A 20,961-nucleotide genomic window follows, 5' to 3' on the forward strand; every position below is an offset into this window, starting at 1 on the left:
ACCAATTCGTAGCACCATTAATAGTCCCTTGGTGACAATGGTAGTACGCGTCCAATTTTTAAAAATTGCTGACACAGCCTCGCTGAACACAAGACATTATACAGTATAAAAGGCGTCATCCAACAAAGTTTACAAACAGCCTATCTCGACACATCATAGCTCGAGGTGGAAATCATGAATATTTAAATAGAAATGCTGTCACTATGTCACTTTTAAGAAGGTTACGTTTCTCGTGAAAACAAGATGTTTGAAGTGCAGGGACTAAATGAATGGAATGGGAGGATGTAGGGAAGGGTGTCATGTATTATTATAACAAATTAATCAGTTAAACCAGCATACACAAACATACAGTATATTTAAATTCCCAGTTGAATAAGATGCGATGATTTTAACTCTGAGTTTAAAGGAAGACGGGAAATCAATGTCAAGTAGAAGGGTACTGCTTTAATGAATCATTTCTCCTATTCTAATAAACTCTAGAAATACTACAGTATAGTATCATTTATGAAATAATACAAAAAAATCGGTTTTATTTGAGTGATTTTCACACAAAAAATATATATTATCAAAGCTTTATGATTTGATATCAGTTATCAGGAATGCAGTAAAGTCTACAGTGAATTTCTTTTATCTACTTAGTGGAAAAATTTTTCTCAGAGACGTTCTCATTTCGTCCAATCGATATAAACATCTGTTTAGTACGAGGATGAACATTCAACATAAAGCGTTAGATTTTATGCAACATATTTATAATATACAGTATAAAGAACATCAGTATCCTTTTAGCAAACTTGCTTTTCTCTTGTTCTTCCAGGCTAAATATCAGAGACAATACACGGCTAAGTAAACTGTTAGAAACATTCAGCAAGAACTCGATAAAAGATCGATAAAAGATTAAAAAGATGTTATAATAACTATTAGGATGATTGAGTCAATAAATGTCCATTTATGTATCTTTATATCTAAACTATTTTCCTGTTTCACATGTTATATCCTGCTATACAATTATGGATAAACAAAGATGGCGCAATTAAGATTATGTACAAAAGAGACCATCTGTTGAAGATAATCGACTTAGGGCTTGACTATACAGTAATCAAAGAAAAAGTGGTTATTCTAGTCGCAATACACAATAATTGTAAATAAAAAGCATTATTTTCCGTAATCTGACGGTTTAGTCAAGAACCAGTGTTTTGTGAATTCCAATAACCTTTCTCTTAGGAAATCCCGTTTCTAATAAAAAGTTATTTTAGTGATATAGAAAAAACGTATGGCTTCACAAAGAGCAGTTTATACATAGAACTTCCTGCATGAAGTTATCACCAGATACTATACAGATATGTGACATCTTTTGAATATTAGATATCAAACATAAATAGCAGGAAACTCCAAAGCAGATATGAAAATTCTAACTCTGGTCTAAGTACAAGCAATCAACTATGATCACCTAAGTGTCTCCTGTCATGATGGCAAGGAACTCGTCTTCATTAACTAAAAAAGAAAAAAAAAGGTTATTAGTATGGTATACAAACAATTTAAAAACTACTGTATGTACAAAGGGTAAATTATTAGTATTTCTGATATTTCTGTAAGAATGAGAAAACGTTTTGTCTAATGATGAATTTGACCTCATGTTCCAGAATACTATTTGAAAGATTTAATTCCTGTAATTCCAATATTATCAAAAAATATAGAATTGCGTCTTTTTACTCTATTTATATATTCTGTGTTATAATTAAATAGGTGTTTTAGATCATCTAGTGGCAAAAGGTCAAATTTATACAGACAGATTGATATCTCTGCATCAAAATTACTGGTACTTACTTTCACCATCACCATCTTTGTCAAACTCATCAATCATTGCTCGGAGCTCCTCATCTGTCATATTCTCTCCAAGTTCACGAGCAACCCGACGCAAGTTTCTTAGGCTGATTTTACCACTGTCGTCATCATCAAATAATCTAAACGCCTTGAAAACCTCCTCTTGGGGATCACGGTCCAGCATCCAATCTGTCACTGAGTGGTTTGAAAGCAAAAAGGTGACTTAATGTTTTCAACACAACTCTGAGGTATTTTTGTGTTTCCCCTTTCTTAGGGGGAGGGGGGGGCAGAAAGACTTTTTTTATACATGCCTTATAGTAAAGATTGTCATGTACTTTTACATGCAAGTGCTATTAATGGTTGTATGTATGAATGTATTCAGTGGTAGGTGCTAGAAGATGTCAATGATACTGTTTTAGGTCTATCCCTTTCAGCATTTGGGTACTACTGCACAATAGGCTCTGTAATGAAAAAAAAAGGCGACCTTATACTATTTCATAAAGACTTTTGAATCATTTCAAAAATTTTTTAAGGATTCCCAATCCTTGCATATGCATCATATCATAACACCATATTTTTAAGATCAAAACTTTTGACGATATGTTTTTAAAGTCTGGATCATTGCTTTGAAACTATACAATGTCCCCTAATGTATCATATGCAAACACACATAAACACAAGTAAGTTTGGTTCTTGTTCAAAGATCACATTTGAGTGTGATGGTCTTGATATTAAAGAAAATGGCATGGTAGTTCTGGATAAAGTGAGTTCCATCTTTTCTTTTCATGTTTTTATACTTACTGACTTCATTGAAATCATCAAAGGAAATCTTCCCTGTGGATTCTCTGTCGTAGTCCTTCATGATCTTCAGAACATCAGCTTTTTTTACATCAAATCCAAGTGCTCTCATTGCAACCTAGAAATGAAATAATAGCATATAAATAAAACACAGCCATAGGAATAAACTAAAATGTTTCAAATAAGCTTATTTTCCATCAAATAAGATAAGGGTACTTTGTGGCTAATGATAAACAAAATATCAAATGAAAAATAAAAAAATTATATATATATATATATTCGAAGTATGCATTTTGCCCTCAAAGTTTAGACATTTTAAGTATGAAAAATCAATCTGGGAAGCAAGGAAATAGTCAATACAGGCCAGGAACTAAGGGCCATTAAAAGAAATGGATAAAAAGCAGCTAAGTTCTATATTCTCTTACAGTATTTTTTTACCAGTCCTGGTAATGTTTCAGTTTGAAATTGGATTCTTATTTTCTTATTTTTGCTTAGAGAGTACTTGACTGATCACAATAAATGTATTATTATTCTAAATTATTATAGTATTATTATCATTTAAATTATTATATAAACTTAAAGCCGCATTGTCACCAGTTTACTTCCGGTCGATTACATAACAATCTACGATGATTTTTAACGGAAAAAGCTAAAAATATTTCAAAATATTGAAAGTGTGTCTATTGGAAGTTTCTTTGAGGATTTGATTGATAATTTAGAGTGGATGGCTTGTCAAATATCTTGGATTCTAATAGATTCTCTTATGTTTTAACGATTGAGGTTTCCGTCTGACCTCTGGAAGTAAACTGGTGACAATGCGGCTTTTAGTTCATCACCTTTTTGTTCTACCCCTAAATCCCCCTGTGAACTCATACTGATCTTCATCTCGAAGAGTTCCAGTTACCAAGGTTATACTTTACAATTAAGACTAAGACAACATGCCCAAATGGAAACACTGCAAGAGGGCCAGTACCTAGCTTCACCTCCAAACTAACTACAGCCTTTTTTTAAACAATTGAGAGTAAAACCTTCCAAAAACTAATGGCAAACAAGAGAAATGCCAATTAAAAGAGATGCAAGGTAGGTCCAGTTATATATTTTGATATTCAAGCTGATCTTTTAACAAACATCATGCTTTGCAGACATGTGAAAAGTACCCACTAAAGCAAGTCAATGCGGTGTGTCAAATTGTAAAGTAGGTATTAATGGGATAGATATTGACAGTTACAACACAAGACAGGAGTTCAGCAATGGCCTTCTCCCTTTTTCAAACATTTAGAGCAGTTTGAAAATTTTACTAGAACAATTTACATTATATAAGAACGCGAGTCAGCGTCTAAACACAGAAAGGATCCCATAGTGAATTATGTAAACAAATCTTGAGTATACAAAGAAAGCACACTTGCAGAAGCCTCACAACTCTTTGCCACAACAATGCATCATAATGAAAGCTTTCATTTTTAGATAATCACTCTATTTCCTAAGAAATTCGCTTAACATTGTACAGGATCCAATAAAAACAAATCAGAGATATACAAGCTGTGTGTATTCGATATCCCTAATGTGCCCCGACTTACTCCGTCTGTCAAAAAATATGACACAGTTGGGTTTAGCCTCAATCTAATTGCGCACAGTGAGGGCATCCGAGTTTGGGACATGTGAACAAAAGTAAAGCTTATATCAATGCGTCCCATTTAATTCAGGCCATTACAGCTCTGTCTGTTGTTATGGGCTATCGAGGCAGTTTGAATTGCTCCATTGGGAGTAATCAACAAAGCCTAAACTAATGCTAAACCCACTCTAGTACAGTTGATCCAATGCACAACAAAAGCTACGTGATAATTTCCAGTGTTCAAAACCTCGATTAAATATAATTTCCACAGAGCACGCACAAAACCCTAGCGTTAATCATATATATATCTAGCTGCTAGCGAAGTCTTTACCTTCAATTCGTGGTAATCTATCGCTTGGTCCTTATCTGTATCGAACAAGTTGAACGCTTCCTTGATTTCTTGTCTCTGCTCTTCGCCAAGTTCCCGCCTTTTCGGTTTAGAGCCTCGGTTTTTACCGTAATCAGGTGTTTTGAACGTGATACTCATGCTGAAGGAAAGTACCAGATTGAGCGCTGGCTTCTTGGGACCGTGGTTTAGGTTTTGGGCAGTTATCGAGTTTGCGAAGCTCGAGATACTATTTGATCGCTAGCTTTGGTTCGTTGCTATCTCTCGAAATGGACGCGGCGGTTTTGTTCCATTGCGCATGCGTTGGTAAACATTGTGCTTTCGCTAAGGATCACGGGAAAATTCATCAACAAATCTCTCCACCGATTTTCATCCGAAAAAGGAAAAGAAAATAAGGCCCTAAAAAGTGAGCGTATTAGATAAAAAGGGAATTTCTGTTTTCACAAAGAACACGGTGGGACATTTCTATGTTCTAAAAAGAAAGCTGATCACTTTAGTCTTTATTTGAGAGGAACACGGCTTACTGAGGCGCCTACTAAAGTAGATATATAAATACTGTCGCTGAGGCACCTTTTAATATATTTCAGTAAAGATATATATGTTATCTACCAGCTGGGAGGTCCGTATCGTGAAATACCGTGACCGATATAAGTTAATATAAGTAATCAATATAAAGCATTCAATAAGCATTTTTTATACTAGTCGTAAATGAAAATGAAGACCCTTTGCGCAGTCTTAGTTTCTCTAACCATTTCATCTCATCGTATTTCGTGACAAAAACACGGCACCATTTTGGGTAACAGCAATTCCAACTCGCACTAAATGCTTTGCTACCTTTCTCAAAGTTGGGTCCTTTAGATATTCGTATAGATCACATATAATTTCAATGATACGCGATCCTCAAAACCTAGATGAAATGCTAAAGGACCCATATTTTTTCGCACAAACAGTGATCATATTTTCGTCTCGTTTATTGTCTCGCGTATTGCGTCTCGCGTATTGTGAGCCGTGTGCTCTCTGCCTTTTAAAATGTACACATTGCTAAACTCCATGACAAAAGCATGCAAAAAGTATTTGTTATATACAGTATGTATGTGATTTAGTAGCCATCTGCCTTTCCAAGGGTACTAGATTCTTAATCGGGATGGTTTGAGTAGTTTTTTTTGCCATTCTCATAGCATCATTTGCTTTAGCGACAAAAAGTTCAATTTAACCTCGCACAAAATGCTTTATATCTTGCTCAAAGTGGGGTCGTTTATGTATTCGTATAGATCACTGATAATTTCAATGATATACGATCCTCAAAACCTAGGCGAAAAGCTAAATGACCCACATTTTTTCGCGATATAAGATTTGCTTATAGCTTTTCATTTTTTTTGTAAAGTGCTCATGTAAACTTCTTACATTACAAAATACTCATGTCAAGTCAAAAAAAGACCAGTGACGAAAACGGCAAACAGGTAATAAATCGTTTAATTTTATTTCAGGGTAGTATATCCACCGTTTTAGAGACGGTGTTTAAATGTAAAACTTGCTGTGTTCAAACAAAAAAGTAGCGTATAATCGAAGACCGAAGCGAAAAAATGAGTTCGTAAAAAAATTCTCAAAAACAACAAAATATAGCGAGCAATTGTACTCGCGTGATGTGTACATGAAATAAGACAACAATAAACTTTATAATGTAAGTTAACGGATATAATTCCTTTTGTTCGTATCCACAGATATCACACTAACGATTCTACTGTTGTCAAACCATTCAGACGGCTGACAAGCTTCTCCTCCAGTTCCCTTCCTGTATTTTTCGATAATACATACATACATACATACATACATACATACATACATACATACATACATTATTTAAGTGTCAAAAGTGTTTAGCTAAAAAAGCTAATTGTGGACACTATAAAAAATAAATAGTCAGATAATTAATAAATAATATGATTTAGAATCTAATCTAGCTATATTTAAAATATTAAAAATATTATAGAAAACTATACGTATTATACATATTAATATAATATATTATATACACAAACACTATATAGACGAACTATCACAGGCGTAGATACAAGTAAACAGACATCCATATATCATTTGTCCGCAAATGCCTCGTCTTGGTATGGCAAAAATACGTTGCTGTATTGCTGTTGAGTCACTTTCTCTGTCCCGATGTCACTGGCATTGCTTTCTTACCCAGCAGAGCTTGTTGTTTCACAGGGAGAAGCGCTAACTTTCGTGAATGAAGATGCAGACTGTGCGCGAGCTGACAAGTTTGATTTTCGCGCCACGCGCCCGCAATACGTTTGCCGGTCAGCGACAAATGTGTTTTACAGACTGGTATATTCAAAGGGCTGTAAAAAATCGGGGAATATGGGAAATCGGGGATTTTTGGTAGTGAAGATTCTTCTAGCATAGGAGATATTAGATATCGATGATTGAGCCGTTTTGAAGGATATCGGTTTATTCCTTCAGATGCACTTTAACGGGTGTACGGTTGCACGAGGCGAGGTTTCGCTTCTGACTTTCGTGGATGTTCGTGAAGATTTTGTATTCAAGATTATTCAATAAACTCCATTTTGTATTTCCACACAACTCGTTTAATCCTCCAAAAATACAGAACCTCGAAAGAAGACATTCTCCGAGTTTTGACCAACAATTTTGTAAAATAATTTTGTCCAAATTGATTTCTTTCGCTTTAAGTGCACCAGTCCCTTAGATTCAACTGAGGAGTTCCAAATAAGAAATTTCAAAATCGCTCAAAAGTGGTTTAAAGTTAGCCCCTGGTTCTCTTATCATGGTTAAAAAGTTTGAGTTACATACAATAAATATTTTTCGAGAAATTCCGAATTTACGATTTTGCCTATCAAATCGCCGATTTGGGGGCATTTTTCACCTTGCGTAAAAAATCGCAAAATATTCTTTAAATATATGCGGAATTAAAAATAGCGATACAGATCCTTAGAAAGGAGTTGATAAGGTATAAATAGAGTGGTTTCTTCACTTTTTCCGACAAAAAAGGATATTTTATTGCTGTCTAAACATGTCAATAAAAAATGTCGACTTGAATAATAGTCTAAATTAGGGGCTTATAAAACCGATGGTACATGGATTTTCGCAGAAATTTTGCACTTTGAGCAAAGATTGGTGTTATTTCTTTCGATTCAGCAAATAAAAAAATGGGGGAATCAAATTCCCGAATCATAATGAAGCCGAACGCAACCCCATGTCAAGCTCAAATAACACGCGATTTTCTTGACAGCCGTCTTTATTAGATACACATACCTGTTTGTACAGGAGACAAATCACAAAAAATAATCTCTACCCTTGCTGTATACTAATCTCAGATGCTGTATAATTGTTTTGGTTCATCCTTGGAAGTCACTGGAATTCAATAAAGACATTACAATGAAAAATATTTGCTATTTTGTACAGATTTCATTTAAGAACGCCTGCCGGAATGGCAAACTTTGAAGGTTTGTTTGGGTTTTAAAGTTTCTTTACGCTTCATTGAAGTAAAAGATATTCAAGCACATTAGTTCTTACCTTCTGTCAAGAGGTTTCTGGGAAAAAGGCCGATTTATGAGATTAATTTCAATGCAAATGTCAAGTACTTGAACACTAGTCTGGTTTCAAATGACAACAACTGATCAGCGGTCTACCAGATGAGCATGCGTGAATTTCCAAAGGAAACCCGATATAAAGAATAGTTCAACTAGTCGGCTTGCAGTTTTTATTTTAGATTGTTTCTCATTTTATGTTCTTCATTCTAAAAAAAACATATTAATGATGCCAAAATTATTTTAAAAATTAATATGGGATATGTATATGCGTATGCGATACTTGACATTATCATGTCACTCACAGCAGGCAAGAGACCATGATGTATCATGGTCTCTTGCAGCAGGACATCACCCGAAAGTAGGAGGTATCTCTTTTCAGCTGGCTCGCCTGTTGTGAAAGCGTAATTCTAGATAGGAAACACCAATCGAAGAATAAAACACAAATACCACAAGCAAACATGCTTCGTTGACATAAGGGCATAAGCTGGAAGAATTGTCACACTCCCTCAAAACGGCATCCTGTTACAGTAACACCTCCGTTAGCCACAAAAGGCTTTAGGGCAACACAAAGAGATCACATTAATCTGCTTCTTATAAAATCAGGCAAGCTAGAATTGTAAATCAGATGATGCTTGATATTTTTTTTGATCATGACTACCTGTGATTACGCTGTTTGCGTGGGTGGTCCTTGTGGCCCTAGTGTCGATTGCAATTCAAAGTGCGTTCTTCTGAAAGACTGTAACAAGGATATTCGTGGACACAAGAAGCTGCTTAACATATCAGACAAGTCTCTTCAAACTGAGTTTGAACTTCTTCTTGCTAGAGCTGGCAAGTGAATCATGATTTAACGACCGGAGTATTTGTTAAGCGCGCGCGTGAAACGCGCGCGTGAAACGCAAATGTAATCACAGGTAGCCCAGGCGATGGTTGCTTGTTCGTAGCTCGCAATCCGGCTGTTCTGAGTGGGGACGAGTAAAGCGACGACGAGTAAAATGAGTTCTCTAATAAAAATCTGACTATCCCCGAAAGAACAAAGAGGGATTTTTTATGCCTTTGCAGTATCTTCACGGGACTTTTACTTGCCAGATTTGGCTGCGTACCAGGGTTATCTAGCTTATGCTTTATAGTTTTGTCTACAAATAGCACTTCCATTGGGAACCGACCTTCGGCCGTTGTGGGGGGATGCGTTCGCAACCCCAGCATCCCCCCTCCCCCCTGGGTACGGGACTGCATTTTGCTTGTTCTCTGAACATATTTTGGGGAGTCCCTACTCAACCTCCCGTTTGGTAGACTCGACTTCTTTATCGTTGTGTGTGTGTGTGGGGGGGGGGGGGGGGGGGGGGGGGGAAGACGGAGATTTCTTTTTCATTACAGACTTTGCGCAAAAGTACAGACTTGCTCACAGGCTAAAACATCCCTCGCATTAAAACAATGTCAATTAGCATTATATCTTTCGTTTAGCGAAAGTATTATTTTACCCCTCAAACACGGGGAGTAGATCGTCGTCTGTATCGGAATCATAGAAATGTTCATTCAATCTGTCGCAAGCTCCAACTGATTTTGTAACCCTTTTCCAGGCAGTCTTGTTGGCATTGCACAGTTGTTGGTCTTGTTATATCAAGCAAAGTAGCCAATAACAAGTTACTGTTCTCACGGCAATCTACGATTGTGTTTGTGCAGAGCGGCTTTTGTTTTTTTCTTAATACAATGCAGGGAAGTAGCCAATAGAGGTTCACTGTTCTAACGGCAATCAACAGTTTCCATTGAGTTAACTGACAGCTCAGTGTTTGGACAGAGTGATATTTGTTTTCTCTTGCTACAAAGTAGCGAAGCAGCCCATTTAAAGTCACTATTCTCACGTAGTTGCCGATTTTCCAGCTACCGATTTTTCAAACTACTTCAGTCACCTGGAGCAAGTCGGTAATTTTGCGCAAAGTCCGTAATGAAAAAGAAACTCTGTCCCACCGGCGCCCCGCAACAAGGGCACACTTGCCCTAGGGACTCCCACGCAAAATGTCAGCAAGCTGTTTTTTCTTTGGCGACAATTTTTTATTTTATGTATATGTTTGTGTATTTAAAAATAAATAAATAAATAAAAACCAGTCCGCCGAGGTCCGGTCCGCGTAGGTCCGTGAAGGTCCGGTCCACATTTTACAGAGACCCGCTCTTATTGATAAAATTTCAGCAGTAATCAAGCAGTGCTCATGCGCACACAACTAATATGCAGATAAACGTAAATATACAATTTTTACTCTTACGCCTAAGTTCTTTACCAAATCATCAGATGTTTTTGAAAATAGACAAACAAGACATGATAACGACTTTTTATCAAATATGGTTTTCTAATAAAGAAAGACTAAGACTCAAAACTGTCTGTTCTTATGGGGATTAGAATACCTGTGGAAAGTCACGCATTCTCATCTGGCAGATGGCTGATCAGTTGTTGTCATTTGAAACCAGACTCGTGTTCAAGTACTTGACCTTTACATTGAAATTAATCTTACAAATCGGCCTTTTCCCTAGAAACCTCTTGACAGAAGGTAAGAACTGATGTGCTTGAATATCTTTTACTTCAATGAAGCGTAAAGAAACTTTAAAATCCAAACAAATCCTTCAAAGTTTGCCATTCCGGCAGGCGTTCTGAACTGAAGTCTGTACAAAATAGCAAATATTTTTCATTGTAATGTCTTTATTGACTTGCAGTAACTTCCAAGGATGAAACAAGACTATTATACAGCATCTAAAATTTGTATACAGCAAGGATAGAGTTTATTTTCGGTGATTTGTCTCCCGTACAAACAGGTATGTGTATCTAATAAAGACGGCTGTCAAGAAAATCGCGTGTTATTTGAGCTTGACATGGGGTTGCGTTCGGCTTCATTATAATTCGGGAATTTGATTCCCCCAATTTTTTATCTGCTGAATCGAAAGAAATAACACCAATCTTTGCTCAAAGTGCAAAATTTCTGCGAAAATCCATGTACCATCGGTTTTATAAGCCCCTAATTTAGACTATTATTCAAGTCGACATGTTTAGACAGCAATAAAATATCCTTTTTTTGTCGGAAAAAGTGAAGAAACCACTCTATTTATACCTTATCAACTCCTTTCTAAGGATCTGTATCGCTATTTTTAATTCCGCATATATTTAAAGAATATTTTGCGATTTTTTACGCAAGGTGAAAAATGCCCCCAAATCGGCGATTTGATAGGCAAAATCGTAAATTCAGTTTTTCTCGAAAAATATTTATTGTATGTAACTCAAACTTTTTTACCATGATAAGAGAGCCAGGGGCTAACTTTAAACCAATTTTGGGCGATTTTGAAATTTCGTATTTGGAACTCCTCAGTTGAATTTAAGGGACTGGTGCACTTAAATCCTCCACAGACGATAATATATATTCACTAAAGAACTTATCTTGAATGTGGATACGTTAAGCTGGTTATGCAGGTAAATTTCTAGAGTGATTTGTCGTTTTTCTTCGTATGAAGAGACGATTTGCTGCCTTTTTTTTATTCCAAGTAAACTTTCAGCAAACTTGAAATTGTCGCGCGCGTTGCAAAATCATTATGGCTGGAAATTGTCAAAACACAGCACAGGGAGTTTGAAGCCGATTTCCGTAAAGTCAATGATTCTAGATAAAATGACAAATAAAATGCCGTTTATGTGTGAAGATCTATAACCTCGGGGGTAAAAACCAGTTTTCGATGGGCATTTTACAAATCAACTCACTGTTTCGAACTTTGGAGGCGTGCGGTCCGGTATCGCGGGGTACGGATCGTAGGATACCGGACCTCACGAAAGCCAATCAGAGCGCGCGATTTGATGGATACCGGATCCCGAAAAAAAAATGTAGTTTATTTTAGTTTCGGAGTGAGATAAGGTGTTTTTATTATCATTGCGTGACGTAAGCGTAACGTGACTGAATGTTTGCATTTCCAACCGCAATGCATCATGGAATTAAACAAATATGGTGGCCGAAAGTTGACTCCTCTCTTTGAAGAACTACTATTCAAGCAACCATCTCTCTGCAAAATGCAACCACCGCAGCTAACAATCATCGCGAGAACCAATATAATAAGAACGCTACTATGGAGCTGCGATGATATCAGGGAAAGATCATTGATTTTATCCCAGTTTCGGGATGACGATAGCAAAACATTTCTTGGTGACGATGTTTTACATTCGATAATCACGGATTTTCCTGGCGAACTTACAGATGAACTGCTCACTCTCCTTTCCCCACCACACTTGAGGCACCTAAAGCTCACAGAGTGTTCTCGTGTAACGTGCAAAGGTCTCATAGATGTGATGATCAAGTAAGAGTTTTAGTTACCATGAAAAAGTACTTAAGTACAAGTACTCGAAGGCGCAGTTTCCCTCCACATATAGCATTCTATAGTGTTTTCAGGTTAACACTTAGATTAATGCTAAACCGAAAAGACTATCCTTTCAGCTCAGGTTAAAGAGATGGCTCTCCAGCAGTGATGAATAATGTCGGGGGATGAGGGAGAGGTGGGGGGGGGGGGGGGGCAGTGACACCACAATCCACAAATATTTGTCCCAACTTGCGTTTTGAATATCCCCTCCCACAACTACCCCTCCCCCCTCTGGCTTAACCAGTAGAAGTATCCAGTAATGGTTGCTGTTACTGTATGTTGCAGTGTAGTAAGTTGAATGAATTTCCGATAGGTGCAGTCACATCAATTTTCTGGATCTCAGTGCGTGTGACCATCTCATCCGTCCTACTGTGCTTCGTTGCTTAAAGGACCACTCAGTAAACTTAACCCATCTATATTTGGAAGATTGTGAAATGGTCACAGATGATGTTCTTCAGGTGAGATATTTCCTAATAGTGTTTGACTATTGGAAGACCATTTGTGGTAATAATTATTCCCAGAGTTTTTTATTTATTTATTCACAGGCGGCCCAAGTTCAAAATCTTCTATATCTAAATCGAGAAATAACAACAGCATAAGTTCAGTTAAGACTTATAATTTTATTTTACACTGTTTTCTGGAACTTTGAAGTGATTTTAAGCAATTTAGCGAGTTTACTGATGGCGCTTATACAAACCCATATAAACACTGTAAAACTACTGCAAAACAGTAGATAGATTGTACTTATAATGAACTTGGGCCGCCTGTGATTTATTTAGAAGCTTCCTTCACAAGGTGACAAGGGGATTGCAAACAGATGTGAGGTCCAAGTAAGGAGATCTCAGATAGAAGAAAGTTTTAAAAGGGAGTTGGTTTAATGTTTATCTATTTAATTGCCAATTTTCTCCAAAAGGAATTTCATTTTATCATGCAATTGTGGATACCTAAGATGAAGGGAGGCTTGTCAGAACCCCCTGAGACACTCACATAGCAAATCCTAGAACAACAATATTGTACTAGCTATATTGAAATCTCACATTGAATAATCTAATTGTAAACTTTTAATATATATATATTTACATTTTTCTGTAGATTATTATGATGTGCTGTCCGAGTCTTCAGCATTTGAATCTCTCAAGTTGCAAAAACATCACTGACAATGCTTTTGCAATCAACTCTTCCAACGCTCCTAATTCTGCCGAGACATCTCAGCATGTCCCTTCTCAGAGAGCACTGCATGCTGGATCCTGCCTATCGAGTATTGACATCTCTGGCTGTCAGCATCTAACCAGCACATCAATAAAACACTTGGTCGAGTTGTGTGGCCCTACGCTTACCACAGTCAACGTTGCTTGGACAGGCGTAGGGTGTGTTGCTCTGTTGCATCTTGCTGGCCTGGACTCTAAGTCCTTTGTGAACGTTGTTGAAAAAGCAGATCCAGAATGTGCGGAGATTTTGAAGGTTGTTGCAAACAAAAGTTATTTTGGTACACAAAATGAAGAAAATTACAATCTCGAAGAACTTGATTATAAAAATGAAAGTGATACACAAGCTTCAGGGACTTCTGGGAAAGATAGATTTCTTTGTGATATACCAGAAGAGTTTAGAAATAAAGCAGCTGTTTTATCTGATAATAAAAACAAAGAAGCTGTTTGTCCATCTTTACATTCTACTGAAAGTGAAGATGAGAGGAGCGTTGTAGCAGCACCAGAAGAAAAGCTCGATGTTTCTGTCTCTAAAATTGAAAGTGACTTGTGTGTTTTTAAAGAAACTTCACTTGCAGATGAGTATAAACAGGCTCTATATGTGGAAGATAATACTCAAACAATAGGAGTTGAAGGGAGGGTCGAAAATAATAGCAGCTTTATCGACAACTCTGTGTGTATTGAATTTTTGAAGATAAGTCAACAAGACAATCAGAATTTAGACTCGAGCCATTCAATGCATGAGACCAGAAATTTTAAAGACAATGTAACAAGTTCACATTCTATTGCATCGATTGATATCACACCAGGAAATGCTTATATGTTGGCACAAACCAAACCTAACGAATTTGCTTCCCAAGACCAAGAATTCCTGAACCAAGTATCCTGGTTTGAAGATATTCTAGATGAAGGAAGGACAAAGACGTCTGACATCTTCGGGGACGCGATTGCATGCTTGTCAAGTGCGTTAGGAGATTTAGTATCTAGCGATGATAATGACGAGGGTGATGATGCACTTGTTTACATTAAGGGCTCACCTGGAACGTCTCTTCCCTGCGAGTGTTCAGAATCAGATGAAATTCTTTGTGAGTGTACTGACCTGACCATTAGCACCACTGGTACATGTATGACTAGCACAGAGTTGTGTTCCTCATCTCGCTCTGAAAATGTAGTTAATACAACAATAACTGATTATAACAAGCTCATTGATGCCAATGACATTGACATTGGTTTAAGGTATTACAGTAGTTTAACTCCTGATGGGCTACTTAACGGAGGTTTCTCTGATAATACAGGGAGTAGAAATGGTGATGCTCGGCGAAAGGGCTATGTCGTTCAAGGAAGTGCTAGTCAGCTTACTAGTGGTCACGTTATTGATGTTATTTATCTCAATACCCATGATGGTGACAACTATGTGAATAATGCCAATTGCAGACCTAGCAAATGTTTATATGGTAGCAATAACGTTGTTTCAACAGAAGAGGATACTTATGTTGTTGGTGTTGATACCATGGAGATAGATGCTGCACCTTTTTCTAATGAAGTTGATAAAGTCTTGGTTTGTAGTGCTGGAGATATCGGTACCGATCAAGGTAAATCAAGATTATCTACTGAAAACAACATTCAAGGTGCTGACTCAGATCCATTATTGACAGACCGGGATATCGACAACGAGGTTGAGGAGCTTGAATCGCAATTTGCTGATCTTGACTTCCTCTGGTCTGACTATGAAAAGCCAAATGGATCGCGTTTCAGCGGAGCAATTACAAGTCTAACAAGAGCTCTTGAGGATCTTTTAGGAGACTCCGAAAATGAAGGTGCTAATAATTGTGGCAGTATTGATGGGAGTGGCAACGATAAAGGTGGCTTAATCGACAGGGACACCACAAATGATGGAGATGGTGGCTGTTCTGCTGAAAATGTTGTAGATGAGACAAATGGAATCGGTAATTTCAAAAACGATTGTAGTTGTGCTAGTTACTTTGCTACTGCTGCACCTAATGACGGTGATAGTAAACCTAGCGGCGATAATAATGTTGATCCTTCTGAAGACGACGAAACCTTGACTGATGATTACATTGTTCTAAGCTACAACACCGAGTGCGTTCATCTTGCCATAGATGAAGGTCCTCGTTTCTTCCAGAACAAACTGGCAGTAAATTCAGAGATGTCCAATGCCTCAATGGCAACAGAATCGAACATGCTACCACCAACAACAGGTATACCCGGACCGGACGGATTATATTTAAACTTTAAACCACATATATTATCCTTGGATATCAGTAATATTAGTTTTCACAGTATAAAGCTAGGCTGTGCTTGCTTGAGAATGTTCTCTCGTATCAACACCAGCTTAAGGAGTTTCACGGCGTCTTGGTCCCATTTGGACGATGAGACGTTGATTGAGTTCCTCGGGAATCAGCCTGGCTTGCGATCACTCACACTGGTGAGTACCGTCCTAGATTCTACACGATATAAAGCGGTATTTGGGCTTTGTTCAACAGAGCCTACATTAAAAAAAGCATGTGGCCCCACCATATTTTGCTATCTCCACACCATATTAGATGATGCACAAGATTTCGCATGGTGTGGCAAAAATATTGTATGATTGTCCGCACACTCATCTGAAATCAGAACAGCCTCCAAGCATTGTTGTGTTACCAAAGTCAGACAATATTGGGCAGCTTGCACCAGGGTTTGCATTAAAGAGTCTATGTGGTCAGCCACCCTTTGGTTACCCTAGCAGAAAGTGTGAGAACCATCTATTTTCGATGGTCAGTTTGGGGAAGCTATTGCCATATATTCGATGGAATTTCGCAAATGAAGTATAATACTTATGGTTATATCTAGAGGCTTGATCACATATATTTCTTGCAAACAGCGAGGCAAGTAGCGAAAAAAAAATACAAATCTGTTTATGCCTGCCTGTTCAATGGACTTACTCGTGCTGGTAAATACGTGGCCATTGCTTGAAAATGTATTTTCTCTATCGACTGTATGACACAAATGCGATTCCTTACTTTTGTTAGATTGACTGCGAGCGTCTCTCTGACAAGTGCATCAGCATCATCCCCACTCTCTGCCCCCACCTGACATCCATCGACCTGAAGGGCATCCCTTACATCACAGACCAGGGCGTGATGCCACTGATGTATGGCGGGCGCGCGTTGCAGACCGTGTCTCTAGCCGAGGCTGCCATTACTGACGCCACACTGGTCACAATAGCGGAGTCCGCCGCGGAAAGGGTAAGTCAGACCACAAGGACGGGTTAGAGTTATGGTTATGGCGCCACGCTAGTCACAATAAAGGAGTCCGCCGCTGTAAGGGTAAGTCAGACCACAAGGACGGGTTAGGGTTATGGTTAGGGCGCCACGCTAGTCACAATAAAGGAGTCCGCCGCTGTAAGGTTAAGTCAGACTACAAGGACGGGTTAGAGTTATGGTTATGGCGCCACGCTAGTCACAATAAAGCAGGCCAACGCTGTAAGGGTAAGTCAGACCACAAGGACGGGTTAGGGTTATGGTTAGGGCGCCACGCTAGTCACAATAAAGCAGGCCAACGCTGTAAGGGTAAGTCAGACTACAAGGACGGGTTAGGGTTATGGTTATGGCGCCACGCTAGTCACAATAAAGCAGGCCAACGCTGTAAGGGTAAGTCAGACCACAAGGACGGGTTAGAGTAATGGTTAGGGCGCCACGCTAGTCACAATAAAGCAGGCCAACGCTGTAAGGGTAAGTCAGACCACAAGGATGGGTTAGGGTTATGGTTATGGCGCCACGCTAGTCACAATAAAGCAGGCCAATGCTGTAAGGGTAAGTCAGACTACAAGGACGGGTTAGAGTAATGGTTAGGGCGCCACGCTAGTCACAATAAAGCAGGCCAACGCTGTAAGGGTAAGTCAGACTACAAGGACGGGTTAGGGTTATGGTTAGGGCGCCACGCTAGTCACAATAAAGGAGTCCGCCGCTGTAAGGGTAAGTCAGACTACAAGGACGGGTTAGAGTTATGGTTAGGGCGCCACGCTTGTCACAATGGCGGTCACAACAACTCTGTTGTTTTTGTATGTGGGCTCTTTGCGAAAAATCCCAACCGTCCACCATACACCGTTTACGTAAACAGGTCAAAATATTTAGAGTTCGTACGTTAAGTATGGACTGCATGTATTCATTCTGTTAATCGAGGCGACAGTGTTCAACGGTTGTTTTTCGTAAACAGGTCAGTATTTGTCTTTGTCCGCGCCGGATGTGCACAGTATATTAAAGCAAAATACCAAAAGGAGTCAACTTGTTTAGTTACCTTGCCTTTAAAATAGCCGAATGCAGTTTTCCGTATTGCTATTGCTATTGGCGTAATTCCCAAAAATAGGAGTAATCTTTAAAATGAAAGGTTTGTTATTTATATAGAATACCATGGGCTCATAAGTAGGGGCAATCAACTTCCCCACATTCTGGTACTATATAGGTGTCACGGCGTTTTCTAGGATTAGGCTATTTTTAGACGCGCGGACGAGCCAATCAGATTCAGCCTTTGTGTTGACGTTTTGGCTGAGCTCAACTGCACGCGCAGTCTTAGACAAAAAGCTGTTCTCTCTTCAGTACTTTGACTTTTTGTTGCTCTCTTTAATATGAATACAACCCTACCTATGACTTTGAATTATAGCTTGCAATTCTTTTGGTAAACAAACAAAACCGACGGATGATAGATGAAAATATATTCTTCCTAACTGCAATTTGCGCGTGCAGCCTCACGTCACTCGCGCGCGCGACCAACGTCAAAGTAGCTGATTGGCCCGTCCGTGCTCGCGCGTCTAAAAATAGCCTGATCCTAGGAAACGCTGTGACATTTTTATAATACAGATGATTGCCCCTACTTTTGAGCCCCTGTGAATACTGATTTCAAAATGGTTGTCCGAAAAATGACAATTGTCTTTTTGGGTACCATTAGTTGCAAGATCTAGATCTCTCCTGGTGTGAGGACGTCACAGATGTTGGTATCTCTCGTGTTGCTACGTCTTGTGTCAATCTTAGAACACTGTCGTTACGTCAGTGCGACGCGTCTGGTGTTTCCATGGATATGCTGACAGCTAACTGTCATGCCATGACGTCACTCAAGTTATCTGGTGTTACAAACTTGACTGGTAACATACTTCTCTTACCACATGATCCTCTAAGCTTTCATTATCTAGCAATATCATCATGTTTAAGGTATCACCATCATCAAAATTATTATGATTATTATCATCATCACCATCATCATCAAAACCACAGCAAGAACAGCCATCCTCCAGGAGCATTTCTTATGGCATCATTGTCTGCGTACTTATCGATATAATGATATTGCGGTTATAAATATTCACTATCATTAACAACCACTATCGTGGCCATGATCGTTCTCATAATAATTGATAAGATAGACAGTACCTTTTTACACATTTTTATCATAAGATAGTATTTTTTTCTCACAATGATCATTGTTACCTCAATCATCAGATTCCATGGTGTCTTGCCTTGCGTTCTACATGCCTCAGCTTGATATTATCGACTTGAGCTGGAACTCGAGCCTGACAGATGTGGGGATATCCGCTGTACTTTTGCACTGTAGTTGTCTAAAAAAAGCTTGTCTATCGGGCCTGAAGTTGATCACATCAAAACCGTTCCTGCGCATTATAGGGGATCTGTCTCGCTGGCGTATCAATCAAGGAATGCTGCAACTGAAGAAGAAGGCGGAGTCGGGTCCTGGTCACTCGCTCAAGCTTTGCGATACGGTCAGTTAGTTATATGATACCTATTCAGCTTATGGCACCTAAAATCGGATAAGTCTCTCCACTTCTCCTGTCCCTTGCCCTTCTAGTCTCCTAGGGTGAGGGTGGCCGTGGCCCGTTCGGCCCAAGTCTCTCCACTTCTCCTGTCCCTTGCCCTTCTAGTCTCCTAGGGTGAGGGTGGCCGTGGCCCGTTCGGCCCAAGTCTCTCCACTTCTCCTGTCCCTTGCCCTTCTAGTCTCCTAGGGTGAGGGTGGCCGTGGCCCGTTCGGCCCAAGTCTCTCCACTTCTCCTGTCCCTTGCCCTTCTAGTCTCCCAGGGTGAGGGTGGCCGTGGCCCGTTCGGCCCACCACTAGATCCGCCCCTGCTCCATGAAATATATTATTGTCTTATGATAAGTCGGTCCCGACGTATTCAACTCATGTAGGCACAAGCGAACCCTACCGTGTGATAGGTCAGTATGTCAGCCGATCACTCGGTTATTTTTCAACATTGCCTCCCCCTTTCTAATCATTCACAGTCAGTCATATAGGGCATCCATCGCAAACCCTAGGTCAGCGAGGTAGTCAATTATAGGCGCACGCTAACCCTAGTTTGATTAAGTTAGCCAATCATTCAGTAAGCGAGTTATATCATTTCTTAGTCGTCCTTATTGTCTTTAGGACATTGCAAAGCGTCCAGAAACAGACCTGCCATTTCGGTCACAGACCTACGCCCCACTCTTGAAGCAGGTCGTGCTAGAATACAGCGATAAAATCAACGACGACCACTTGGCGCAGATTGTAGCCGTCTGTAGAGGGACGCTTTTGATTACAGACTACTATGCAATGCCAGTCAAGCCCAAGTGGATCTACTAGCCTTTGTCGCACTAGAGAATTTACCGACCGTTAGCCTGTGGTGCTAAGGTGGATCTCCTGACGATGGGTAGCCTGTGGTGCCCAGGTGGATCTTCTGACGATGGGTAGCCTGTGGTGCCTCTCCCGACGATGGGTAGCCTGTGGTGTCTAGTTGGATCTGACGACAGGTAGCCTATGAAAGTGCATCTGTTTCCGGGTACCCTGTTGATTCCAAGTAGCTGTACAGGGACAATTAGCCAATTACACTGACGGGTGCCCTGTTGTTGGTTTCGGTAGTTTGTTTATGCGTGTCAGTAGAATTGCCTAAAAAGGACTAAATTATGTAAATGACAAATGTGGCGGTCCTTGAATGAGAAGCCCTCATCTCGGGAACCCAAGTGCTGAAGAGTTCTGCTGAAATAAGCATTTAAATTATCTAAATGTAGGGGAATAAAAATATGTTTTATTTATGTATTAGGTGTACTTCATATATCAATATTAGAAATGCTTTACTACGCAGCTGCTTTGTCTCCTATTATCTTTGTTCTACAAAGGAGTTCTTTTGTCTCTATTCTTCTCGTTCTTTGTGTCGAGGTGCGGTATTGTCCATTTGCCCAATCAAATTGCAGCTTGTAAGAGCTG

General features: G+C 39.2%; 2 protein-coding genes and 2 long non-coding RNA genes across 4 annotated transcripts; 2 read left to right on the forward strand and 2 right to left on the reverse strand.

Annotated features, from left to right (window-relative positions):
- Positions 1-424: 424 nt before the first annotated feature.
- Positions 425-4,869, reverse strand: LOC5517040 (centrin-3). The gene is made up of 4 exons (XM_001636957.3): positions 4,563-4,869; positions 2,623-2,737; positions 1,825-2,016; positions 425-1,491 (listed from the first exon to the last, which is right to left on the reverse strand). The coding sequence occupies exons 1-4, from the start codon at positions 4,716-4,718 to the stop codon at positions 1,448-1,450; spliced, it is 507 nt and encodes a 168-aa protein (XP_001637007.1). The 5' UTR covers positions 4,719-4,869; the 3' UTR covers positions 425-1,447.
- Positions 4,870-7,827: 2,958 nt separating this feature from the next.
- Positions 7,828-8,499, reverse strand: LOC125561391. The gene is made up of 2 exons (XR_007307417.1): positions 8,124-8,499; positions 7,828-7,961 (listed from the first exon to the last, which is right to left on the reverse strand). It is a non-coding gene; the product is annotated as an uncharacterized LOC125561391 (long non-coding RNA).
- A 2,005-nt stretch (positions 8,500-10,504) lies between these two features.
- Positions 10,505-10,977, forward strand: LOC125561153. The gene is made up of 2 exons (XR_007307163.1): positions 10,505-10,680; positions 10,844-10,977. It is a non-coding gene; the product is annotated as an uncharacterized LOC125561153 (long non-coding RNA).
- A 1,103-nt stretch (positions 10,978-12,080) lies between these two features.
- On the forward strand, positions 12,081-20,838 carry LOC5516976. The gene is made up of 7 exons (XM_048724551.1): positions 12,081-12,460; positions 12,834-12,978; positions 13,613-16,171; positions 16,755-16,970; positions 18,670-18,862; positions 19,215-19,489; positions 20,146-20,838. The coding sequence occupies exons 1-7, from the start codon at positions 12,096-12,098 to the stop codon at positions 20,338-20,340; spliced, it is 3,948 nt and encodes a 1,315-aa protein (XP_048580508.1). The 5' UTR covers positions 12,081-12,095; the 3' UTR covers positions 20,341-20,838.
- Positions 20,839-20,961: the final 123 nt, after the last annotated feature.

The sequence above is a fragment of the Nematostella vectensis genome, chromosome 3 (assembly GCF_932526225.1).
Source record: "Nematostella vectensis chromosome 3, jaNemVect1.1, whole genome shotgun sequence".
Classification (NCBI taxonomy): domain Eukaryota; kingdom Metazoa; phylum Cnidaria; class Anthozoa; order Actiniaria; family Edwardsiidae; genus Nematostella; species Nematostella vectensis.

What these genes read in the sequence shown, in the direction of transcription:
- LOC5517040 (XM_001636957.3), bottom strand. Translation starts at nt 4,718, where the DNA reads ATGAGTATCACGTTCAAAACACCTGATTACGGTAAAAACCGAGGCTCT. An exon ending in TAGATTACCACGAATTGAAG is followed by an intron (nt 2,738 to 4,562) that starts GTAAAGACTTCG and finishes TTTCATTTCTAG; the next exon opens with GTTGCAATGAGAGCACTTGG. An exon ending in CAAAGATGGTGATGGTGAAA is followed by an intron (nt 1,492 to 1,824) that starts GTAAGTACCAGT and finishes TTTCTTTTTTAG; the next exon opens with TTAATGAAGACGAGTTCCTT.
- LOC5516976 (XM_048724551.1), top strand. Translation starts at nt 12,096, where the DNA reads ATGGAATTAAACAAATATGGTGGCCGAAAGTTGACTCCTCTCTTTGAA. An exon ending in TGGTGTTACAAACTTGACTG is followed by an intron (nt 18,863 to 19,214) that starts GTAACATACTTC and finishes CTCAATCATCAG; the next exon opens with ATTCCATGGTGTCTTGCCTT. An exon ending in CGCTCAAGCTTTGCGATACG is followed by an intron (nt 19,490 to 20,145) that starts GTCAGTTAGTTA and finishes TATTGTCTTTAG; the next exon opens with GACATTGCAAAGCGTCCAGA.